The sequence below is a fragment of the Erpetoichthys calabaricus genome, chromosome 7 (genome assembly GCF_900747795.2).
Source record: "Erpetoichthys calabaricus chromosome 7, fErpCal1.3, whole genome shotgun sequence".
NCBI lineage: Eukaryota > Metazoa > Chordata > Cladistia > Polypteriformes > Polypteridae > Erpetoichthys > Erpetoichthys calabaricus.
The window spans coordinates 29,566,038-29,585,521 of NC_041400.2; the positions used below are offsets into that span (position 1 = coordinate 29,566,038).

General features: G+C 39.7%; 1 protein-coding gene across 1 annotated transcript in view; it reads left to right on the plus strand.

The window, feature by feature from the left end:
* Positions 1-10,746: 10,746 nt before the first annotated feature.
* ror2 (receptor tyrosine kinase-like orphan receptor 2) overlaps positions 10,747-19,484 on the plus strand; it is a 245,078-nt gene continuing 236,340 nt past the window's right edge. The window contains 1 exon segment of the mRNA XM_028804876.2: positions 10,747-11,128. Coding sequence (XP_028660709.1) covers positions 11,044-11,128 — 85 coding nt within the window. The 5' untranslated portion in view covers positions 10,747-11,043.

The window sequence follows — 19,484 nt, forward strand, 5'->3', positions numbered from 1 at the left end:
TTAGCAATGGCTTTGCCAGCATAATTGAGACCAACATTAATAGATTTCTCATACATTCTAAAGACCCTTTAAACTGTTCCTTGTGAAATGAATTGTATGTTTACATTTTATATACAATATTACATAATTTCTGCCATTTTGTTGCACTTTATTGTTCCAGCTGAGTAGGATAGGGCAGCTGTCAACGAAGTATTAGTACAACAGATTATCTGCTGTTCAGAGAGCAAGTGTCCTATTTGTTGTAAACACAAACAGAGCTGTTCGAGAATCAGGAGTTACTGTGAGTCTAACACTGAAACAATCAGAATCAGCATTCGCTTTATTTGTCAGGTACGCTAATGTGTACTAGGAATTTGTCTTGATAGTATTAGTGCAACATAGAAGGACAACACAGAATACAAAAGTTAAGTATAAGAAGATAAAATATGATGCAGCATACAAGGATAATACAAAAAAGAGAAAGCAGGATTAAAATGTCCAGACAGTCTAATGTGCAGGTATACATACCGTAGATACTGAGTAGAATCTCAGACCTGCTTAGTAAGAATAACTGCACATGGAAAATAACAGTTTAGGTGAGGGGTTGTTTTAGTTTTCATTGCAAAAAGATGTTTGCTGGAGGGGAAGTCTTTGGACCAGGTGATGCCCTGGGTGAGTCAGATCAGCAATGATCTTTGTGGCCGTCTTCCTTACCCTGGACTGAATGTGTGGTACGTTATAGCTTGTGATCGTTTCACGGGCTTTAATGATGTGTTGCATATTGGTGTTAGCCTGAGCAGAGACAGCACCAAAACAGACAGTTATAGATGAGGTCAGAATGGACTGGATGATGGCTGTGTAGAATTGGACTAATATTTTTTGACGGAGATTTAATTTCCTCAGCTGATTCAAAAACAAACAAAGATCTTAATATAATAAGGTCTGAGTAACTGATATGCCCAAAACTTGTGACTCAGTGAATCAGGAACCTGAAGCAGGGGTTTAAACTGTATCTTATTACTAGTGTTATTGTTCATAATTCTATTTGTTGGAATTTAAAAAACTGAAACTGGCATGTGCAAAAGGGCGAGCAGCCTTGTAAGGCCTTTACTTTTTGGCATTAAAACTGATCATCTCTTTCAGCCTAAAATTAAGACATGTGAAGATAATTTCAGAGCTGAGTAAACACCCTGACCCTTTTGACCTTACTGGATGTTTTGCGTCTTCTAAACCACCATGGGTTCCTCAAAGTAGCTGACTGAGCGATGCATTGTAAAGATAATTGACTTTTACATAGCAGCAGAAAATTATAAAGTGATATCTGAATTCTTTAGCTGTTAACATTCTTTAGAATGTGAAAAAGTCACTTCTAATGGGAGTTATGGGAACTGATGGAAGTCAGGAAAATCCAGAAGTCACCTTGGAAACCCAGAAAATCTTGTATAGAAAAGCAGAGCCCAAAAAGCACTACTAAGGACCTGCTGGAAGGTTTGGCTGACCTCTCAGTGGTGGTACTCCGCACCATCACTGCTTGTGCAGAAATGGTTGCTCTCCTTCCAAATGTATGAATCCTGCTTTCAAAAACACTATTAGTGATGCTCGCCTGCTTGTACAGATACAAGGCCTACAGATTTAATGCAGCATGGATGCCCAGATGAAGAATAACAGTGAGTTCCTGGCAAAGAGAGTCTTCTGGGCTTCACTTATTTCTATAATTGCTTTTGCAATGTTGAAAATAAAGGGTATGTTATATTGCAGGGGTCCTCAATCACGGTCCTGGAGGACCACAGTGGCTGCAGGTTTTTGTTCCAACCCAGTTGCTTAATAAGAAGTACTTATTGCTCAAGTGACACTTCTGCTTCACTTTAGTGGTCTCGCTCATTACGATTTTTAACCCTTATTGCTTATTTTCATCTTAAACAGCTGTATTCTTATCTATCTTCTTGGGTTTGAATTGCTCCTTATTAGCAATAACATGCAAATGACAAAAGAGACCAGCATTTCTCCATTTAGACAGTTACCATTTACACCTCTGTGTATTTATCATGCACTATTGGGTTTAATTAAGTACTTGGAAGGAAAGTGAAGAGAAAAAAGTGAAGGACTGAGAATTACTCCTCCATTTTAGCCTTGAAATCATTTGGATGATTGGAAATCTAGGATATGAGAATGACCTGACATAGCAGAGTTAAAGCACTAACAAGCCATGAAATTAAATTATTGGCAAGAATTACTTTCTATTTAAGCAACCGGGTGAGAACAAAAACCTGCAGTCACTGCGGCCCTCCAGGACTGGGATTGAGGACCCCTGTTATATTGGATGTGTATTGTGTTTTTTTTTCAACCATCCATCCATTTTCTAAACCCACTTATCCACACCAGGATCACAGGGAAATAAGCCTATCCCTGCAAATACTGGGTACATAGCGGCCTTGGGGAAACGTTATTTTGTGTCACAGTATGCTGCAACACTGTGTATGGATGGTATAACAATAAATCCACTTGACAAGGCAGGAACAATTCCTAGACAGGACACCAGTCCATTCAACCAAATGCAGAAAATGTGCAAGGGCATGAAAAGTTTAGAGGGATGCTGCAACTAAATAAGGAACATTGGCATATAAATTACCAGAAGATTATGACATGGCAAAGAAATATTAATAACAAAATGTTCTTTTTCTTCATTGTTGTAACAGCGTTTTCAAAGAAAAAAATCTGGCAAATCTGAATCATATGAAATGTAAAGCTTTCCTTCATCCTGTCCATTAACCACATGGTGCCTCTGATTACAGGCTCAATTTCCTGCGATCGAGATGAAAACATAGCTTTGGAACAGACTAGTTGTGGAAAAGAATCTTTGCTGATTTCCCATTTTATGTATTTTTTTCCTGTTAACTTTAAGAAATTTTATTTAATCTCCCAGTTTCAGAAATGGCACAAAAGTGTTCCACTGTACTTACTTACTTTTTAAATCTTCATCTGTTCATCTCTTAATGACATTAAAAAAAATCACACTCTTGGTCGTCTACTCAGATTTTTTACCAGCAATGTGCACTGTAACCTTAACCACAGACTATGTTAAATGTAGTTTTAAAATAAATATAAGCTAAAAAAATAAACAATTAGACGCATATTTAAATGGACTCAGGAAAATGGCTCCTCTGTAAGCCCCTCAGACACCTCTGGTTACTACATGGTTGTAACATTGGCCTTGACCAGCAGAGGGTGGTATGAAATTAACACTGGACTTTGCCAGGTCCTAAAGACTTGGGAACTGCTAATATCTTATCACAATCCACTAGCGGCCAGCCTGGAGTTTCTTCATGTCATTTGTGTTAATTGGGAATCACCTGGCCATTTCTATTGTAAATGCCAATAAGAGAGTTCTTAGGGGCATCTAAATGATAATCGGAACCCAAGAGGTAAATCCTGGGGTGTAACTGAAAGTAGTTCCTGAGTGGGGCTTGAAAGCACTTCCTACTGTTGTGTTATATTCAAGGTTTATTCCCTGTCTTGTGTTTATTTCCTATTTTACTGATGTTTTTATGTGTTTTTCATATATTTGTTACTACTGTTATGTTTATTATTAATGTATTATATCCTTAAATGTTATACCATTCCTTGTGGGTGGAACACCAGAAGGCTGGACTACTCTGACACCACAGCTGCTGGGTCTTCCCTCTGCCTTTATACTGAGGTAGGAGAGAGGGGCTCATCGGTGGTTCATTGAGTTTGTTTGTCCTGTAAGCTTTGCTTCTCTTTATTTTATGCTTTTTTAATTATCACTTCTATTATTGGATTGTGCACCTGCTTTGTGCATTAGGGCTTGTTTTTGCTCTTTCTTTACATGTTTCCCTGATTTTGTACTTTCTTTTAACTTTCTTGAATAAAGTCTTTGATTTATAAAGATTCTTGTTGGGATTTGATCACCTAGCCAGAAGTTATATGGTTCCATTAATTTTATTTTTGAACTTTAAAGTCCAGGGCCCCTTTTTAGACCTGTACAAGCCGAAACCTGCCTGTGAGGGTTGGGGACTAACTGTCTAGGGTCAAGCCATATCTGGGCATGTTAGAGAAGGACCTGGTCCTGCATCATGGAACTTTTAACAAGCCTCTCACCCCTTTCACCTTGTTTTTTGACCCCATTACACCATATCAACTAGATCATGGTTGAGATTGGAGTGAGGAGGTAAATCAGTGGGAAGGGAGACTGGAATTGTATTGAATGGGAATTAAACTGGGAGCATTATATTTTAATTCAGGGAAATCGGAACAAAAAAATTACAAAATTCAAGAAAGAACATTAGAAAATGCAAAACTATCCAAATTTCCTAAATACAGAAAAGAAACACTGTGCTTAAGAACAGAAAAGCAAAATAGGAAAAATCAAGAAAACCAGTAATTAATAGTTACATTTTAAAAATGTAAAATACAAAATTTTAAAGCCTAAAATCAACACTCCTAAAATGAAAAGCCCAAAAATTTAAACTTGAAAAATCAAGAAAACCAGTAATTAATAGTTACATTTTAAAAATGTAAAATACAAAATTTTAAAGCCTAAAATCAACACTCCTAAAATGAAAAGCCAAAAAATTTAACCCTGAAAGTCAGAAATCACTAAACTCACTCAGATCTAAATACTAAAGGGGGCACTGATTTATTCATGACATTTACAATGTACATAGTGGTACCTGTGTCTAGTGGGGGTGTCTTTGGTGAGGATAGTGGGGGTATTATGAAGATTTCTGTGCCCTGTGGAATTAAGTGTTCCTTCTGATTTGGCGCATGGGGTTTTAATCTAGCCACTTAGCAAAGGAATAAACCCGGCCTGAAACAGTACAACGTTTCACATCAACCTCACACTACACAATCTCTGAACTAAACAAGGCCTTATAAAGTGATTTTGTATAAAAGCATATCAGATTGAAATTATAATTATTATTATTTTTTTAAATATTACCTTTATTTCGGAAGGCTCCTAGGAAGGCTCTGTGCATTTCTATGTTCCCGCCCTTTATGAGGAGCCCGCGCTGAGCCGCAGTCATCGCGACGTCACTAATTGGTTTCGGTCCGTGTCCTGGTGCTGTCCTCGGTCGCGTTAATCCGTACACTCATTCTATTTATTCGGATGTTTTTATGAAATATCCACATTCATATCAAAATGGCGCAGCAAATGAACTAGTCGAAGGGCTCCATGGGGTTGAAAAACTTAACTATAACGAAGGACTGGTTAAGTGAGGCTATAAAAGAACCTGGAAAAAGTGGGCATCATGAGCAGCCAAAATGCCATTGGGAATAAAAAAGTGAAAGTAAAATGGGTGTTGTGAAAGTGAACGTCTCCTTTATCCTATGTGTTGGCAAGTAAGTAACATAATAATCAGGCTGGAGATTCGGAGGGCGATGTGGCTGTGCTTTCAGAAGGCGCAGCGTGTTGTGCACATGACACATCTCAGCGAGAGGAGTGGGAAGAAGAATGGGTGGAAGGAGCGCGAGGGACGGGTTAGAGGGTCGAAGGTGCTGGAATGGACGAGAACGGAAGTGCTGTTGTTCGGCGTTGTAGACGGAGAGAATGAGAACACGCTATGCCGGAGCAAGTAGATGGGGATCATGAGCGACAGAGCGGCACGCAACTAGGCTGTAACACTGAAGCGACAGACGAACGGTGTACAGTAAAGGAGTTAAACGAGTCAAATTGCGATTAAAAAGTTGAGCCGTCTCCCATGTCTTGAACAGTGGGAGAAGTTGGGAGGCAGTCAATAAAGGCTCATCGGCGATTTTAAACTCCAGAATTGTGTGCTGGTGTTGTACCTCCCTGACTGGTTGATTTTTGTGGATGTTATCAATATCAATTTGATTTAGGCCACCTCATGATTTTCAGTGTCCTATAGTAATGAGATGAAAAAAACAAAACAACCTGGAATTCGATCAAGCCTCTTTACTCGTTCAGATATTACCTTATTAGAAAATCAGCATAATATCAAACAGGTAAAGTATCCGCTTAACATAGACTAACCGTTGTTGGCTGTCAAGGAGGCTTCTGTAGACATTTGTTGGATAGAGTCCACTCATCCAGACTGTAGTGAAAAGACAAGAGGGATTTAGTGGAAATGACAAAGACTCAAAGTCAACAACCCATCGTTTATTACCATTTCCTGTTGAGCAGCCGATGTTTCTTTATTTTTAAGTGTAGGTAGGTTGAAAACACACTGAATTAGATAGACAGCTAGATAGAAATGAACTGTAAATATAGGAGAGATGCCATATTACATAAAAATATTAGATAAATAAGTAGGCAATATTCAGAGGATTCGACCCACCTCACTAATTACACTCCTCATCTCCTCGTTTAGGTACTGCTTCTATCCTGGTAGGGCTTCCTACAACTACTATCTGACCTCTCCAGCTCCTCCAATATACATCTGCTCAACTGGTGTTTTTTCTGTTCATTGTTCACTTCTACTCCTCTTCTGCTTCAGTCTATCAATTGGCTTCCTGATGCTGCAAGGATCCAGTTCAAAATGCTTGTCTTGACCAACGGTTTCTGAATGGCTCTGTACCTCAGTATCTCCAGTCTTTGGTCTTCATTCTGCCTCTTGTCTGTCTGCTGAACACCCCTTCCCCATCTTTTCCTCAGACTTTCCAAGATTTGACAATGATTCTCCTTTTTTACCCCAAAGCTGTGGAGTGATCCCCCTTTGTCAATTCAAACTGCACCCTTTTACTCATGTTTAGGCGTCTTTTGAAAACGTGCCTTTTCATTCAATATTTTGGAACTGCTGAGTTTCTCATCTACAGGACTGGTGTTGCTGTACTGAAAAAGAGTTTAAGATACTGATTGTGCCTTAGTCTAGCTGCAGGTCTTGCTCGTTTTTTATTTTTATCTTTTTCTCTGTTGCTTTTGATACTTGCAACTTCTGATCATTCTTGTATGTATTACAATTTGCTTTGTACTGTAGGTGACCTTGGATAAAAGGCTAAATAAATGGTTATAGCTATACAGGAAATTAAATATATTAGATATGAAATGGTGAACTACATTAGAATATCTATATTCTGTATAATCTATATTAGATGTAACAGGAACTATAAAATAAAATGATAGAGATAAAAGGCACTACAGTGCATCCGGAAAGTATTCACAGCGTATCACTTTTTCCACATTTTGTTATGTTACAGCCTTATTCCAAAATGGATTAAATTAATTTTTTTCTTCAGAATCCTACACATAACACCCCATAATGACAATGTGAAAAAAGTTTACTTGAGATTTTTGCAAATTTATTAAAAATAAAAAAAATTGAGAAAGCACATGTACATAAGTATTCACAGCCTTTGCCATGAAGCTCAAAATTGAGCTCAGGTGCATCCTGTTTCCCCTGATCATCCTTGAGATGTTTCTGCAGCTTAATTGGAGTCCACCTGTGGTAAATTCAGTTGGTTGGACATGATTTGGAAAGGCACACACCTGTCTATATAAGGTCCCACAGTTGACAGTTCATGTCAGAGCACAAACCAAGCATGAAGTCAAAGGAATTGTCTCAAGGCACAAATCTGGGGAAGGTTACAGAAAAATTTCTGCTGCTTTGAAGGTCCCAATGAGCACAGTGGCCTCCATCATCCGTAAGTGGCAGAAGTTCAAAACCACCAGGACTCTTCCTAGAGCTGGCCGGCCATCTAAACTGAGCGATTGGGGGAGAAGGGCCTTAGTCAGGGAGGTGACCAAGAACTCGATGGTCACTCTGTCAGACCTCCAGAGGTCCTCTGTGGAGAGAGGATAACCTTCCAGAAGGACAACCATCTCTGCAGCAATCCACCAATCAGGCCTGTATGGTAGAGTGGCCAGACGGAAGCCACTCCTTAGTAAAAGGCACATGGCAGCCCGCCTGGAGTTTGCCAAAAGGCACCTGAAGGACTCTCAGACCATGAGAAAGAAAATTCTCTGGTCTGATGAGACAAAGATTGAACTCTTTGGTGTGAATGCCAGGTGTCACATTTGGAAGAAACCAGGCACCGCTCATCACCAGACCAATATCATCCCTACAGTGAAGTATGGTGGTGGCAGCATCATGCTGTGGGGATGTTTTTCAGCGGCAGGGACTGGGAGACTAGTCAGGATAAAGGGAAAGATGACTGCAGCAATGTACAGAGACATCCTGGATGAAAACCTGCTCCAGAGCGCTCTTGACCTCAGACTGGGGCGACGGTTCATCTTTCAGCAGGACAACGACCCTAAGCACACAGCCAAGATATCAAAGGAGTGGCTTCAGGACAATTCTGTGAATGTCCTTGAGTGGCCCAGCCAGAGCCCAGACTTGAATCTGATTGAACATATCTGAAGAGATCTTAAAATGGCTGTACACCGACGCTTCCCATCCAACTTGATGGAGCTTGAGAGGTGCTACAAAGAGGAATGGGCGAAACTGGCCAAGGATAGGTGTGCCAAGCTTGTGGCATCATATTCAAAAAGACTTGAGGCTGTAATTGCTGCCAAAGGTGCATCGACAAACTATTGAGCAAAGGCTGTGAATACCTAAGTACATGTGATTTCTCAGTTTTTTTATTTTTAATAAATTTGCAAAAAACTCAAGTAAACTTTTTTCACGTTGTCATTATGGGGTGTTGTGTGTAGAATTCTGAGGAAAAATATGAATTTAATCCATTTTGGAATAAGGCTGTAACATAACAATATGTGGAAAAAGTGATGCACTGTGAATACTTTCCGGATGCACTATATGTCAGACTGATGTCTCCACCTAGCCCATAAACAGATGGACATATATGAAAGGCACTCTGTTAGTGGTAATAATAAAAAATACTATAAAAATGTTACTTGTTTTGTAAAAGTATGCAATAGTCCAAATAATATTTTTTTTAAAAAATGAGTATTTTAAGGTTGTTTAAATGAACAGGGCAGTAAAAAGCAGTTCATCAAATTAAGTATTAGCAATCAATTTTATACCTAACAAAGCACAGATCCCTCTCAAAAAGTAATTTGGATAAAATCCTTACTGAGAAAAAGAAAAAACAAATTTAACAGAATGAAAAAGGATTGTCTGCACTCTATTTTAATAATTTTAACATTTTTTATATATAATAAAATGGCATAACATTTCCAGAACTAAGTGAAAGCTAAATCTATTCAAAATGTCATTCTGGAAAAACAAATTTTATATACAGTATATATATATATATATATATATATATATATATATATATATATATATATATATTTGGAAGAGAAGGTCTGTGATACAGTTTGCATATTTGCAGCTGGAGATCCACAAAGGGAGAAAAAATGAATCGTGTATCATAAAGTAGTTTTTATTCCTGAGCTTTCAGCCCCTGCCAGGGGTCTTCATCAGAGGACCCCTGGCAGGGGTTGAAAGCTCAGGAATAAAAACTACTTTATGATACGTGATTCATTTTTTCTTCCTTTGTGGATCTCCAGCTGCAAATAAATATATATATATATATATATATATATATATATATATATATATATATATATACATCCATCCATTTTCCAACCCGCTGAATCCGAACACAGGGTCATGGGGGTCTGCTGGAGCCAATCCCAGCCAACACAGGGCACAAGGCAGGAACCAATCCCGGGCAGGGTGCCAACCCACCACAGGACACACACAAACACACCCACACACCAAGCACACACTAGGGCCAATTTAGAATCGCCAATCCACCTAACCTGCATGTCTTTGGACTGTGGGAGGAAACCGGAGCGCCCGGAGGAAACCCACGCAGACACAGGGAGAACATGCAAACTTCACGCAGGGAGGACCCGGGAAGCGAACCCAGGTCCCCAGATCTCCCAACTGCGAGGCAGCAGTGCTACCCACTGCGCCACCGTGCCGCCCATATATATATATATATATATATATATATATATATATATATATATATATATATTACAGTGAAAACAAGAACCCATTTCTATCTGCTACACTTTTATACTAAACAACTTTATACGGCCTGGTTTAGTTTAGAGATTGCGTAGTGTGAGGTTGACGAGAAAAGCTGTGATATTTCAGGCAGAGTTTATTCCGTTGCTAAGTGGCTAGACTAAGACCCCATAGTGTCAAAGCTCATAAAGTCCCCACACTATCCCCACCAAAGACGCCTCCACTAGGCATATGTACCACTATGTACATCATATATGTCATTAATAAATCAGATACAGGGACTGAAAAATCCAAAACTTTATGTTGGGTCATATTCACCTTCCTTTTTCTTAACTTGGCATGAAGCAAAGAAACTGATTGATGAGTGCAACATCACATCTGCAGGATCTCTCTCTCTCTCTCTCTATATATATATAGTATATATATACATCTCTATATATACTGTATATATAGTGTATATATATATATATATATATATAGAGAGAGAGAGAGAGAGAGAGAGAGATAGATTATACTTAGCTATATTAATTTTGGTATATGTTATGGTATTTGATTTTTTTTTACATACTAAACTATGTTCATTTTCAAGGCTGCATGTCCTCTGTCAAAGTTGCATGAAACCTCCTGCCTTATTTTAACATCTATATACAGTATGTTTGAATTCGTAGGTTTGGCATGAAATATCCTTCATAAAATAATCGATGCGCAGTTCACTCCATGGCTAACGTTTCTGTGCTCCCGTGCCCAGTAGGGGTCGCAATGCACGAAGGTATAGTCCGTGTCTCGTTCACCTACCCACCCCTCCCCAGGGAGAGGTCCTTGTGACGTCACGAGTTTGGAGACTTTCAGCCTGACTTTTTTGGGCACCCTGCCTGCAGTGGCTGCGCGGATTCAGAAAGAGATGCCTGGTCCTTTTATGTAAACGGGGGATGAACTCATGTCTTCCATCGTTTTCATGGGAAAAATATATGCATTACAAACACACGAGCAAATACAATTCAGGCAAAGAAAGTGAAGTCACATCGGAGAACATTTTACCTGTTTGATTGCGCATATAGAGTGCCTGTGAGCTGCAAGAAAAGCGGAGCAGCAGAGCGGAGATTTGCTAACCTCTTCAGATTGGAGACGATTACTTTCTAGAAGGGCGATGAGGAAAATAAGGAGAACGACTTGGACGCGTGTGGAAATGGTGCTTGTGTTCGCCTTGGCATTTTGGTGGGACGTGCACGCAGGTAGGAATAACTTATTTAGTATATTTTTTGTCCTAAATACCGAATCGATTTAAAGTGTCTTCATCGAAACTCAAATCAATTTCATCAGGCTGAGTTGATCGCATTGGAATTACATTTTTATAACTTTATGTTGTTGATTTTCATTTTTTCACGCGGTGCCCGCAGACTGCTAAGTACCCGGCGTGCGCGCTTGCTGGTTTGCTACTTTGTCGCCTACGCGTGCTTTGGACGGCTCGCGCAGGGGATCACGGCACAGACTTTTTACACTCTTCCTTTTCGTCCTCTGTATCTAAGAAACCAAAGGAATTCGGTTGAGTGACCCTTGTGTTTAAAAGCTGGATGAACTCAAGTTGTTAACATCTGACCCCGGGCCACTAGCCAAGGAGCTCGTCTCTTAGCATCTCTTTGGAAAAAAAAAAAAAGAGGACCAGGCAGCGTTGGAGGAGAGGAGAGGCGAGACAGTTCACCGATAACTTTCCGCGCTTCTTTGGAGCTTTTAAACATCGCACCATCACCTCGTGCTGTTTATATTGGTATAAAGAGCAAAATTTTTCCGATTCACAAATATCATCGAATTCTTAAAGGAGAAGTCGCTTATTGAGGCGGAGGGTGCTAGCAGGTTATCCTAATAATGCAATTACGCGTTTTAACAATGGGCCAGTGGCCCCGACTTTTACTCCTTTCTTTTACAAAACTCTCCACATTTGCACTGCAAATTTCTCGCTTTTTTCTGTTCAAATCGACGAGTCCGCGGTTTCTTGTGTGGAAGATGGGGGCCGATTAGAGCGAATGTGTTAATCAATCGCATGTTTAGAGGTGATCTCATGCCTTTGTTGGCTTCACTAATCCGTTTTACTCCTCGGCGGGAGGTGACAGATACCGAGACATTTCCTGTTGTGGGGCTCGGGGGCTATAGGATAAAGCCATTTGCTAATGTGAAGGGGGTGTTGGTCCTTGAAAATTTCTCTTGTTTCCGTAAAGTCCGTTTTGAATTAAATACAACACTCATTTGCGGCGAAACGTTTACCGTTAACTAACATGAATACAATTCTTTAAGAGGGACAAATGTCTTTTAAAAAGTTCAATCCAGGGTGCTACAATCTATTCTGAAATGATCTATTTTGGTTTGTCTTAATGGTACTTTTTTCTGGCTAATTTAAAATTTTACATCATTAACAATAGGGCTTTTGATACTTTTTTTGATTGTACTTGTTTTGGAAGATGCTGTATATAAAGGGTTGATTTTTGTGTATTACCAATGCAGATCCATGTAGTCTGCAACAAAACTAATACATAGTGATTTATTTGAGGTAGTGGAGTGTAAGACTTTAGGGGCCTTCAAATTCTCAATAGGAATGGCAAGCTTATTGGACTGAATGACATATTCTGGTCACAATTGTTCGAATGAACTAATTTTTATAGTAATATAGAATTGTTTCATGAGGTTGACTTTAGGGTGCTTTGAATGAACTAATTTTACTGTAAAATAAATAAATATATTATAAAGCCTGTTAGAAAGCACACAGGAATGTGATGGAATGCAGGAAAAGACTCACAAATGCAATTAAAGGTTCACTGTTACATAAAGTTCACCAAAAGAAATAACGGTTACAGGGCCCTAGTCCTGCAGCACGGAGCTCTCCATTTGTGCTGTTTCCATTGAATATGAAGGTTTATAGTGTTATTAGGTCAAGTGTAAGATCTGTAGCTGTATACGTTGCACTGTAACATATTCCATAATAAACTCTACGTAAGTCATGTTATATGAAGTTTTATTTGATACAGGTTTTTGCACTGTGAACACCATCCTAAGACCCTGTACAAATACAAAGCCATGGTTCAAATGTGTACATAAGTGTTTTACGATTGGAGCGTGGGCAGGTTAAGTGAGTTGCTCAGGGTCACACAGTGAGTAAGCCATGGGGGTTGAGCAGATGACCTTGTGATTCCAAGCCACTATGCCTTACAGCCCTTAAAACGGCAATATGTCAAATGCAGCTGATGCCGGCAGCTTCAGAATATGAAGACACCACTCTGGGAGTTTAGTGGGATGACGTACTGGTGTGAGGCAAAGTCCGTTAGCCACATGGAGACCCAGTGTAAACCATGTTTGCATAATGAATAGAAACATTTAAAAAATATGTGTAAACTAATGCATATTGGGATGCAAAATTCACAGTTCGACCTGTCTAGACTCCTATATAGTCGAGTGAACTCTCTTAACAAAGGTGGGCCTTTGGACCTTTGCCATGCCACACATGGAGTATCTTTCATTAGCTGCACCCCTCCTTGGTTCTTATGCAGGTAGGATGAGCATGTTGATGATGAACCAAAGACCCACTTAGTTCATTCATCATTAGCTGTGTGTATCCAGGTGGGCACCATGAAACTTGGAAGGACTACACAGTTATTGTTGTGGTGGAAAGCAGAGACACATGGGGGGTGAAGGTCATCAAAGCCTGATAGATAAGACAAAGAGGCTCACCAGTGATGGTGAGGGGAGTGCTGCTCAGGGAAATATTGACTGTTAAAGTCTGCTGGTTTTCAATGAAGCAACTGATTTTTGAGTAAGTGGAAAACTGAAAAGAAAAATAAAATAAATAATGTCATTCACTACTAAATGACAAAAATAAAATATCACCTGTGTAGGTGGCACTGTTATTTTTGGGAAGAGCTGTGAATGCATCTTTGTGCCTTACTGAGGCAGGCACTTTTAATGAAGAGAGAGCCTTGTCCGTAATTGTTCAGCATTACTCCCCTTTTGCTATTTCTTTTACTGCAGTTTTATTAAATGGAAGGCTCCTTTATTTGAGTTAAGTCTTCTGTCTTTTTGCAGCCCCTTCATTAGTGACATTCCAATATTTGATAAGAATGTGTCTAAACCTGTCCCAATCCTGCTGTTTCCAGCTATTTCCATTGTCACTATCTTAATGCTTATTTGGCAAAATAAAAATCAACTGGCCTTTATGGTCATATTAAATTATTTAGAAAAAAAAAAGCTTACTTCTTGGTTGCTTAACTTGCTTTCACTTTGTGTTGGATTGGCGAGTTCAGAAAGTGTATGGATGCTTTGTGATTGCATTGTTGGCTTCGACTGTACCAAGTGGCACTTTTATTATAGTAGCACACCCCAAAATGCACTCCAGGTGAGCAGAGGATGGGCTCTGACATGGCAGGATAAGAATATTCAGTTGAAATAATAGGAATTCAAAGTAACATCAAGTTAAGGAATAAGTCAGTCAGACTTTCATTTTATAAATTGCCTTTTTATAGTGATTGCCATCGGCAGGCCCCTTTACATGGCAATTAACAGGATCAGATAAATCATTGATGAGGAAAAGGTAAGTGGAAGCTCAAACATTCCCAGCATGCTGCCAAAGTCCAATTAGCCTCCAAAAAAGTCAAATATGCTAATGTGTGTGTTACACTCTTAATCATGCTTTCTTTTAATTTACATTCCTCTGTGACCTCTTGGCACCCTGGAGGAGAGAATACCCAGTGTTTTATTCTGTGACTTCCCAGGAGGCCATGTGAACCCCCTCCCCCGCTCCACGTTGTGTGGCATGGAGGATCCCATCGCAGCACTGTGACGTTCCTTCAAAAGTGCTAACCTTAAAGTGAACCTGATTATGCTGTCCTCTGCATAATAAAAAAGAAATCGGTCAAAGCCACTTTTTCATTAAGCCGCCTTCTGGATTGTGTGTGTGTGTGTGTGTTTTATATTTGCTTGGAAGAACTGCAATGGAAAAAGTCCTTTGGCTGTACAGGAATGTGTTTGCAATGAAAGTCATCGAGTGAGGGACAGTCAAACCCCGGTTTTAATATGCTGATATGCCTTGCAGCACAGTGCACACTTGGCGTTGTCTGATGTATTTATTCTCAAATATGAAGCTGTCCTTGGAAGTGGGGATCATAGGCCTACATTATTTGGTGTATTGAATACTGTGCCAATTTGCCTTTAGTGCTGTGCTTAGAAAAAATCGTCCAGAGGCCTCACTGTAGAAGAGATCATGTACTCGTGGCACCATGTGATACAGTATGTCGTTATGGAGGCCATAATGGCCCAGGTTCTTGGATGGCTATGTCATTTAACTCTTGTCTTTGAAGACTTGGTTTGTCTTCAGAATGTTACCAGAAGATTAAAGAAACCTTCACACATTAATCTTTAAAGGAGAGTTTGGGCAGAAATGAGCTGACATGTTTGGCATTACATATGACTACATCAGGATGGGTTTGCGAGTTTTCAAGGCAGCAACAAGTGCAACGTGTTCTGTTATCCAGAACCATAGGAAGAAGCTCAGACTGCTGAGTACACTGGAGCAGGGAGGCACAATGTTTTACCCTACAAGCCAGATCTTATGTCCGATACAACAACTGGTGTTATTCAAACCCCTTTCCTGTTTAGATGATATTTTGTAGGATTTAGTAGCTGACAGCATGCAGAACATCCTACCCTGTTTTCTGGTTCTATAATGGGAAATACTGTAGAATACCAGAATATCTTTATTGTCATTGTAACAAATACAACGAAATTAGGTGCAGGTGTCAAAATATAAATAAAATATAATTTAAAAAAAAGGATAAGAAGAAATAAGGTAGAACACAAACATTCAACATAAGACTTTAATTGCACAAGATGTCATCCATTGCACTGCTGCATTGGAGGTGATTAGGTGGCATTCAATGCCCTAATAGCAACAGGGTACAAACTGTTATTCAGTCTATTAGTCTTTATTTTGATGCTCCGATATCTTCTGCCTGGTGGCAACAGTTGGAACACGTCATGAGCGACATGTCATGAGCGGGGTGTGAGGAGTCTTTTAAGATATCTTCTGCTTTCCTGAGGCACCAAGAGCTGTGCAGTTCATCCAGAGAGGGTAAAGAGCAGCCGATGATCTGCTGGGCAGTCTTTACGATCCGCTGTTGTGTTTTCCTCTGCGCTGTTGAAGTGAGGAATCACTGATAACAGTATTATGTCTTAGTATATTTAATAATGATGTTTCATTGAGACACTGAACACAAGTTTGTTTTTTAATTTTCAGTTTTTGTTTAACTATTTTAGGCATAATAGTCTCTACAACAGTGCTAATGTTTCCACTGTACCATCTGTGAGAATGCAAAAGCATTGGATTGCATTAGTACTTATTTCTTTTACATTCCCACAAATGGCACTTTAAAAATGTTGCACCCCTGCAGCCAGATACCCTGGCTCTGTTTAGGTCAAGTGTCCGTATTCATTATGGTTCACATAACTTGACATATTCAAATCAAAAGCCCTGGCACACTACAAACTTAGGCCTGTCTCTCCAACTGTAGCTGCAACTGAAGGCTCATTTTTGCTGAATTTTGAATTCACAAATTGCTGTAATGTAAGAGGTTGTTTTAGAAGCAAGGACAAAATGGAGGGCGTCAAGAATTGGCAGTTGTAACTAGGAATTTGGGGCACAGGACTAATATGATGGTCAGGGTGAACACGATAGGGTACTGTTGTCGCTACATGGCAGCGTTGTGTCCCTGGAGAGAGTTTTTTTTTATTATGCACTACAGGCCAATGAATCCATTACTGGAGTTTAAATATAGTCTCTGGTAGAGAAAATCCTTGTGAACAGGCCTGGGGACTTTCACAGACTTTTTTGTCTTTGGACATACTCCCTAGGTGATGTTTTTAAAGCCAGTCTCTGTGCCAGAGACTATTAGAATCTGGAGTTCAGAGGTGAGTTGGTAGAGGGATCTGCTTGGCACGATGAAGAAAAGTCAAGACAGACATGCAGGCAAGCAGATAGGGTTACAGGACGTGTAAAAGAGACTATTTTGTGTAGTCCATGAAGGCATGTGGGTGAGCCACTCTACCTTGCATTTATGAATTTAAGCCTGTTTAAGATGGACGAGTGAGACAACTGGGTTTGGTTTTGACATTATTTGGTGATCGTAGGTGGGTCGGTGCAGTGAGAGTGACCTCTAGTAGCAGTGCCTGGCATTTAGGCTTGCCTATATTTTTTACAATAGCCTTTGAGAGCTTGTAGTCAACACAGTGGTTAGTGTTACTACATTACACTGTCTACAAGATGAAGTTGAATACTAGCCTATGTTTTGAGTTTGTTATACCTGTCTCCTCGTATTTCCATCAGCAAAGATGTACCTTATAGGTTAATTGGCCCACTAACAGAGTATGCGCCCTCTGACAATCAAGCTTTTCACTGCTGATTCCTGCTGATTTGTAAAATAGATGGAGGCACCCATTGTCTTGCCTTCGATCCTTTATACACAAAGGGGAAAACAAGAAGTTGTGCTACACTGTTCTATGAAAGAGAAGAAAGCAGGCGAGAAGGGTCTGCTTTTAAAAGCAGGCATCCTTCATTTGGAACTCTGCTTGTGAGCCAATGTGAGTGGCATGCTGGAGACAGAGCGGTTAGAAATGGTCACACTGGAGCCCGCCATTAGCTGCAGTCAAACTTTATAGAGGAAGGTGCTGTACAGCAGCCAGCAGTTTTGATATCTCCCACCGAGGCATGTTGATTGGGTTGGTACTTATCAGAGCAGACAGGGGGAAGAGTTATTCAGAGTTCAGATTCTTTAATCCTCTGGTAACATTGTGAACAAAGAAATTCTTCAGAGTTCTATGTAACCTTCAAAAGCGTATGGAGTCTTATGGCAGAGGTTGTTGGAAGGATTTGCTTAGGGCGTCTTGGGATCACTCACTACTTTGCATTTGGCCAGGCACCATTGAAGGAAGATCATATTTGACTGTGTGTTTTCAGATGCTCCTTGTTTCTATGGACAAGTATACAATATCTTTTCCTTTTTGTTTTCTTTTAATTTCTTGTACTTTGAAAAGCAATTTATATGAGGAAACAGGAAATTCTTCAGCATCCCAAGATGTAGGATTTTAGTTTTGTTGGTCACATAATAACAATGGGGGGGGGGGGGGTTTGGGGACCCATAGGAAGCCAAAACTAGTTAATAGGCTTCTTGTCGAGGCCGTGTGATACACAGGTTTGTGTGAAATATTGATAGAGAAAGAACTAAACACTGCTAAAGTATGATCGCCTCCAGCCATCTGTAACCCTGATAGGTTAAGCAGGTTTGACAATTTATGTTGTGTTATAATGAACACAAATATGGACTTGATGAAGTATGGTGTATGTCTGACAGGGCTTCCTCACTCATGATGGGCCTGGGCTAGTCTTAGGGGGCCAGACATGATTGTCAAATTAGAATACACGTCTGGGGACAACCCGTTAAAAAGTGTATAGTGAATGCCGGAGTATTGTTCTCTAGGCAGGAGCTCAGTAGCACAAGGTAACTGAAGCTTAATAATTAATTTGCACGCTGTAATGAGCTCTACGGCAGTGGAGACAGACAGACAGACACACACACACACACACACAGACCACCACAACTACTGGGCTCCATATGTTTGAGAAGTACTTCAGTCTGCTACAATATCTTTCTGCCATTTTAACTATTGCATCACTATAACATAACAGCAAACAGAGTTTAGATAAGCATTGTGGTATATGGCATGGCATGTATGCATTTCTAAATAGACACCAATGTTAACTTCATTTAGTTTTTCATTTAGAAGTGCAATCAGAAGATGGATGTTGTGCACCTTCATCTCTGAACCTCCTGGTGTTGTTAGGCAAATTTGTTGATTCAAGTATTTTGAATACTGAAGTCTGCATCTCTGGTGGCTCTTCGTTATCAGCTCTCATAATGGCAGTCCTTTCAAAAGGGTGTGAAACATTGTATACATATTTTGAAGTTCATATTTTCATGAATGTAGCTGCCAGTTGTTTCTGGCTTGCAGTACATTGACTCTTATACTATTGTTGTCTTGCTGAACAACAGAGAGCGCACACAGCACCTGCGACAACATAGCGTTCACATGTACAATTTGTTCATTGATGCTGTCAAATGACAATATATGTGGTGCTGCAAAAAAATATTCTTGGATCTTTTTTTTTTTGTTTGTTTTTAACAGATTATTTATATTTTTAAAATGTGCAATGTGCTCTCTGAACGTGCAACACACATTAACATGTTTGTTTTTTTTTGTTTTTTTTTCTGTGACTTTTCGACTGTAGATGGTTAATCATAAACAGCTTGCTGTCTGTCCAGGTTAACAAAAGCACCTCTGATCTTTACAGTTCAAAATTACCTCCCCTAGTTTGAGCACCACCTTCATGAGGTGTTGGATTAATTTAGTAAAGTGACACTCAGTGAGCCATCTAATTGTTCCCACTAAGTTTTAAGCAAAATTCACTCCGATTGTCTCCAGACATTTATATTACAGTGATCCCTCGCTATATCGCGCTTCGCCTTTCGCGGCTTCACTCCATCGCGGATTTTATAT